At 33.0% G+C, this 7,233-nt stretch overlaps 1 protein-coding gene across 1 annotated transcript; it reads right to left on the reverse strand.

Moving 5' to 3' along the window:
- Positions 1 to 1,982: 1,982 nt before the first annotated feature.
- Positions 1,983 to 2,984, reverse strand: LOC128216052 (protein mono-ADP-ribosyltransferase PARP11-like). The gene is made up of 3 exons (XM_052922645.1): positions 2,965 to 2,984; positions 2,605 to 2,841; positions 1,983 to 2,205 (listed from the first exon to the last, which is right to left on the reverse strand). Exons 1-3 carry the CDS (start codon positions 2,982 to 2,984, stop codon positions 1,983 to 1,985), a joined length of 480 nt encoding a protein of 159 aa, XP_052778605.1.
- Positions 2,985 to 7,233: the final 4,249 nt, after the last annotated feature.

Below are 7,233 nucleotides of genomic sequence, written 5' to 3' on the forward strand. Positions count from 1 at the left end.
CTATCACCTTAGCTATTGATTGCTGAAAATAATTAATAGAAATGTTTCAGGTAATACAAATTTATTATAATCATGACAGAAATTGATTGTCATACATGTAAATCACCAAGGACCATCCATTCTTAGAGCATTGAAGGTTACACTGAAGCAAATAGATATATATAATTAACTTCATCAAAAACATTTCAAAAAGACAAGATATATATGTATACAACTTAGTGTTTGAAAATCGAACTACATTTGCTATCGATAATCGAATCGAATCGGACCAAGCACTTCGATTTACTATCGGACAATAATCGAAAGTTCATAATATCAGTAAGGAATACATTCTTTATACATAGTATCATCATGATCATTTAAATGGTTAAGTCTGGAATCAGTATGTGTGATGCTATAGTCATGCTTTTTGCAACAGAAAGTAAATGTCCATAACAATTTTCTGTCTTTAATAACTTAACGAAAAAATATAAAAACACAGCACATACTTAATAATTGCACATTAATTGCAAACTGATGCACATCGCATCAAGTAAGTTATCTTAGCATTTTATCCATGTTAAAGCATATTTAATATCTGTGAACAAGCTTAGCATTCATAACACGTTATATCGAACATTTCATTAGAATATCTTAATTTCATGAAACTTTCACAAAGAAAGTAAATTAGTTAATTACAAACGATACAAAAAAGTAGGTAAGACCGGACCCACTACACCAAATAGATATATAGAGGGTTATTGAATAAGCTTTTATGAAATATATAAACAATTAAAAACAATTTGTAATTTTGGGATAGTTTGTAAGTTTTTTAACAAAAGTGTTTACATTCACCGCAATTGTGTAAGAGAGTGTTAAAATGAACTAAACGAGAATTTACCGGACAGAAAAATTGACATTAACTCGACCTTTACCACAAAACAAAAAAATACTTAGTTACCGGAAGTAACATTAGCGACATCGATTTTTGACAACCACTATCGATTGCCGCCGACATAGCATTGTCAGCGACGATTTATCGATTGTACTCGATAATCGTTTCATCACTAATACAACTATACATGTATGAATGGTTAAAATTTAAAAATCACTTTTAATATTTAACTGAAACAAATAAATTTAACCAAGGTATTTTCCAAACGTTTTATCATATAAATGTGCTGTTTGTATACTGTAGATGGGCTAATATTTGTGAGTGTTTATTATTTCACATTTCATGAGCATTTATTATTTCACATTTAGCGAGATTTTATTTTCACATTTTGGGGCGTCTTTTATTTTACATTTCTTGAGCAGTTCATATTTTGTGAGGATTCATAATTTCACATTTTATGAGCAGTATTTTTTTCACATTTTGCACGATAATATTACTTCACAAATTGTTAGCAGTTATTATTTCACAATTGATAAGGAAAATATTATTATTATTAACTATGATTGCCCAAAACTAAGTTACGACATCACAATTTTTAAACCATGCAAGATCGGCCAAAACTAAACAGCAGTGAAGAAAGAAAATCATGAAATTAAACAACCAACAGTGGCATTATGGTGGACATTTTTTCTTCATTTGATGAGGGCAGACTTATGATTCAACGTCATTGAATAACAACATGTTACAAATATAAATGACTAAAAATACTTATTTTGAATTAATAAAGAATATTAATTCAACTTAAATAATATAATTCATAGATTGCGTTTGCAATATATATCAAATACTACCATTGTCTTATCAATTAATGAAAAACAAATATTTTCTTTCAAAACGTTCGCAACATTAGTGGTACTCTAATATGTAGTATTCTGGATAGTATTGGTTCATATTAAAATCGCAGTAAATTGTAGGTGATAGTATATTATTTACTACTGAATCATAGTAGCCTTTCTTAAAGTCCTTATGATCAATATGTGGTGGTCGCTTCATTCCCGGGGCGTCAAGACAATTTTTGCCCCCCAACACTTTGGCCACAAACATTGTCTTAAACCCAATGTCCGAGTCTTGAGATGTATAGGTCAGAGTATTTGGCCGTTGTAGCGAAATATGACCCGTCGCCATACAGGGCGCCAACCCTGCTTCCTGCAATGCGAAAGTCGAAGTTGTCATGTACAATGTTCTCGACGATGTCAGGTCTTGTGCCGTGGTAAAGATGAAGCTCGTTGGCGCCACCCTGGCCATACTTTCTCTCCATTTCACGCTTTTTACTGAAATCATAGGAGACCTTGGCGTTATTATTAACTCATTCTGTAACATGGTCTTGACTTAATCAAGTGAGTACAAGTGCTCTGCATGCAAGCAGTAAGGGGATACACCATTGTATGGCTCTCAAGTATTCCGAAAAAAAACCCACTGTTACACAGACTTCAACTTATAATAAGAGTAAAAGTGTTCTGTATTAGGTTGTGCGGTCTGCAAAGTGGTTAGCACTAGCTTCTCCGGTAACCCCAAAAACACACGACCACACCATAACATCGTGCCAACGAAAGTAATTAATACAATGTTTTAATAACTTGTTTCACAATCATTGTAAAATAAATAAATTTAAACTGTATTCTTTATGCAAGCAGTTTGGGGGGGAAACACCCTCATTATTAAGTAAATACAGGTTAAAGAGCTCCCACAGCTGTGCATTCTGGACTCTATGTACGCTGGCGATGGTTGCATTGGGCATCGACTTGTGGAAGTGTTTATCCACTTCCTGGTACTCCAGCCGCTGCATGGTGTCGTTCAGGTCCAATTTGATGCAAACGACCTCCGTGACCTTCATAGATGTCCAGTGGATCGGGAGTTTTACCCCTGCTTGGGATATAACTGGATCCTTCCTGTAGGTTTCTTGCAATCTGGAAATGTTTTAGATGAAGTTGGATAAATATTTTAATCATAAACAAAATCTTTTTATGTTTGGAGTCAACTTTTAGATCGAATGACTGACATCTTATATAGAATATAGAAACCAGAGCCACCTTAGTCCATTCTCGACCATTCTCAATTGTTAAACATAAGAGGTTTTCAATATAAATATTTACACAGAATCGTTCCTTGTAATGAATTCCTTAATAAATGCAAAATAATGAAACAAGTTTGTGTGACTTTTGACATTCCAACATTGAAACACTGGAACATCTTTTCTGGGAGTGCCCGAAAATACAACCGCTATGGTGTAGTCTAAACCAATTCTTAAAAGATAATCATATTAATATAAATTTAACATTAAAAAATATCAGCTTCGGAATAGTCAGCAATGAAAAACACACAGCGATTACTAATTTCTAAATTGTGCTGATGAAATTCTACATCTTTGGTTTAAAGTATAAAAAAACAACGCCTCAATTCACTCAGTACAGGAAACACATGATAATTAGACATTATATAGAGATAGAAATTGCCTTGATAAATGATAAAATGAAGCAGCATGTTAATAAATGGTTTTACAACCTTTTTATAATTTAATTAACGATATGTTGTCGAAATACATTGACGAACTAACATATTCCCACAAGAACACGAAGGACGTTCATTGTTAAATGGTATTAAGGTTGGTATATACATTACTTATTTGGCATCTAACTTGTTCACACTTGCAGACGCCCCGAGAAAATACGTCGCACCGCCAACAACAACTTCAACAACAACTACTACAACAACACCGGCAGGTAATATCACAAAAATAAAGCATTCCTTATAAATATTCGGTTTTAAATAAGTGATTAAAGGCCTTGTTTAAGGAATGTTTTGCATGAAAATCCCCTGCTGTGCATCTCCTTTTAGTTGCACTAGCTGGTGTCACTGTAGGGGGGGGGGCAATTTCACGTGTAATCGTTTATTTGATCAGGGCCATTTCTGTACTAAAACTTCCAAATCTGTACAGCAGGATACTCAGATCGGAGATCTGATAAGAGGGATCAAGTCAAGCAGATTCACATCAATAAACAGAGGTTTTGTACTGTACACAGTCTCTCTTTTTTTCTTTTCTTTTTTTTTTTTTTTTTGGGGGGGGGGTCACTCATAGAAGATTTAAACTAGCCCTTTAACAGTCACCGTCCGTATTTAATGGCTTCTACTAATGCATTTACCTGAATATAATTACAGATGAACTCTTACTCCCAAATAAAATTTACCACAATTAATAATATTGTTTTAATATCCCAAAAAGGATGAGTAAATGTCGAAAACAATGGTTCTCATGAAGAATACCGAGTTTAATTCGAAAGAAATCAGCATAAACAACGTTATTTCTACCTTATGAGACTAAAGTATATCACTTGAAATCTTATAACATTCACCAATCATTTAAAAAAAATGTGCTTTCTGTTATTAAACACACGGTTACAATCTTATTATCAGTAATTATTTTTTTCAATAAATGCCTTATTTAGTAAGTAGTTAAAGGTCTATCAGACAAAATTGATGTTTGTTATACATGTGTATGTGTTGATTTTGAATAAGAGTGTCACTTTAAATATCTCCAAACATACTGAACTACATTGATTGTGCTAATTAAATATTAAAAAATTGCTTTCGAAAAATAATGTTCCAGGATCAGAGAAATATTAATGTATGATGGTTTTAAATATATATAAATAAAAGATAAGATAATATCAAATAAGATCAGTTTTATTAAGATAAAGGTTAAGTAAGGTGTTTTAAAGATGCAATATTACTCCCAAATAAGATTGACTAATATAAATATACCAGAAACGATGAATAAATGTCGACAAGAATGGTTCGTATGAAGGATACCGAGTTAAATTTGAATGAAATGTGCAGAAAACACAGGTTTTCTACCTAAGGCCACTACTTTTATATAAATTGGGTTACAAAATCTAATTTTACGAAAAGTACAAAAAAATAAAAAAAATAAATGAATTTCACTTTTTTTCAATATTATTTTCCCGACCGTATTGATTTTGGTGGAAACGAAAGAAAAACGAACAGATAAGAGTACGAATGCAGTATATCTCGACTGGTTTGGTGTTCGCCAATTTATAGTGATAGTATGTGAGCCAGTCAACTGTCGTGGCAGCGCTGTTTGCAATGGCGGAATTGGCGATAGCGATAGCAGGCGTTCTTTGTAAGAAATAATTAATTAAAATATGCAGGAGTTGTTAAAATAACAATAGCAATCAACATTGGCAAATTTAACAGCCGACACAATCAATAACTGTCACGTGAGTGTTGTTTTCACCGGCCAGCTCAGTTCATAGAAAATATTGTTGTTAATAGATAAAAAATAGAAGTGTCAGCGGCTGCCATCGAATGAGTAGACACAAATATCTGTTAATTATGTATGAGGAAATCATTTTATAACATTTTATGGTTAAATATCAAATAACAGTGCAGAAAGTGTGAGTGGTGAATTCGAAAGTAAAATTTCTAAGTTAACACCGGTGACCTTGCTTCACAAGTTCGGTCGGTGGTGTTTATGGATTTTAAATCACAAAATGGTTTCGAAATACTTGTCATTGAGTCAATGTAAAGCCTGTGTTTATTCTATATTTCGTGTTTGGGTTAGCAGAAGAGTGAAACAATGAAATAGTTGAACACATGTGTCAATGACATTTACTAATGCCAGGAGCTGTGCGCAAAACATTTAGATAAAAAAACACGGAAAACTATTTTGAGTAAGCACGTTTCAATTTATAATGAACATGATATTTCACTATACATGAGATTTGTTGTTGTAACCAAGGAACACTCTTTAAAAAAACAAAAAACAAACATGAAGTATAGATGCCCTGTGAACGTATGTATATGAGGGATTTCTAATCCGCCAATATGCTAAAAATAAATTTACTGATAAGCACAGGCAATATAAACTGCAACAGGTAGTACAAACTTTGTACGACCTGGCATCTGTTTAATCATAGATTTGCAATGGATTGGGTATTGACTTGGAGCCTTTATCTCTTAAAAAATCAAAGCGCTTAAAGCGTTGAATGGCTTTCGGCCTGCAAAGTTTTGTGAGTATAGTCATGTATTTGTAAAACATTATTATCAACATAAAAATCTAAAGATAGTATATGCTCGCTCATAATTTCCTTTGGAAAAACTTATAGAGTTTTATGTTGATTCTCAATTAGATCATGTAGTATAAGTCGCTTGAAATGTGTAATACGCCAAATATATACGTATACGGTATGGAGTAATTCTCAATATCATATAAAACTTTATCTGGAGCTTTGGTTTAAAAAATAATGCACTGCCACGGATAAAGCATTTAGGAAATTTAGTAAAATCTACTCTACCATTGGAACTTGACTTAGGCGTATTAAATTTACTTCCAGGATATGCCAGCCTAACCAAATGCATCCCAACAAAATGCATTGGACATATAAATTAGGTTTATGTTTAAGGCTTCCTTCTACAACGACAAATACCTCTGGATCGAATCACCCAAATATTATTTATTCCCTGTATGTTTGATGTATATGTATCTTAATAATGCCCTCAACCTATGTCACAAAATAAACAGATTACTAATTTATATCAGTGGTTTTTAAATATGCATATGCATTATACTACATGCTCAAGACTTTGGTCTGAAATTACTGAGATAAACTGAGGAATATTCACACACTTTCTGTTTCATTCGACATTACATGACTATGACACAAACTGTAGCAGGTCGATACCCAGCAAGGCTAAATGGGTCCCATATGGGCTGAATCTAGGCAAAAAGCCCATATGGGGCCCATATAGGACCCATATGGTTGAGAATGCCCAGATGGTCCCCAGATGCGACCCATATAGCTGCTCATCTATATTAATTGGATACACAAAGGGAAACGAAGATCATTGTTATATGAAAATATGTAAACATCGATACTATGTGAAAAACGTTCATTACTGCATGAATCGGCTTCACATCTTTTGCCATGATATACCCCAGATAGGTCCCATATGGGTCCCATATACTCGGCATAGTATTATAGTAGGGCAGTGTTAGATGGTAAGGCACGATGTTGTGGCGATGATACATAAATACACAAGGAACAGACATTTTTCCGTATTTTCATTTTTTTATTACTTCTTAAATATAAACTTTTTGCAATTGTGTTTTTAGAAGCAATTTAGTCACAAATAAAAAAAAATGCAGAAAAATTTGTCACGTGACATTTTATCGACGCGCGGATGATGAACGTGATTGAGTGAAAAAACAATGGTTAAATTGATCTTTAAAGAAAAGGTAAAGGTTCTTATTTAACTTTCAAAGCAACTTGTATTTATATTTA

The sequence above is a fragment of the Mya arenaria genome, chromosome 14 (genome assembly GCF_026914265.1).
Source record: "Mya arenaria isolate MELC-2E11 chromosome 14, ASM2691426v1".
In the NCBI taxonomy this organism is placed as follows: domain Eukaryota; kingdom Metazoa; phylum Mollusca; class Bivalvia; order Myida; family Myidae; genus Mya; species Mya arenaria.

What these genes read in the sequence shown, in the direction of transcription:
- LOC128216052 (XM_052922645.1), bottom strand. Translation starts at nt 2,984, where the DNA reads ATGGTCGAGAATGGACTAAG. An exon ending in ATGGTCGAGAATGGACTAAG is followed by an intron (nt 2,842 to 2,964) that starts GTGGCTCTGGTT and finishes AAACATTTCCAG; the next exon opens with ATTGCAAGAAACCTACAGGA. An exon ending in CTGTGGGAGCTCTTTAACCT is followed by an intron (nt 2,206 to 2,604) that starts GTATTTACTTAA and finishes CTATGATTTCAG; the next exon opens with TAAAAAGCGTGAAATGGAGA.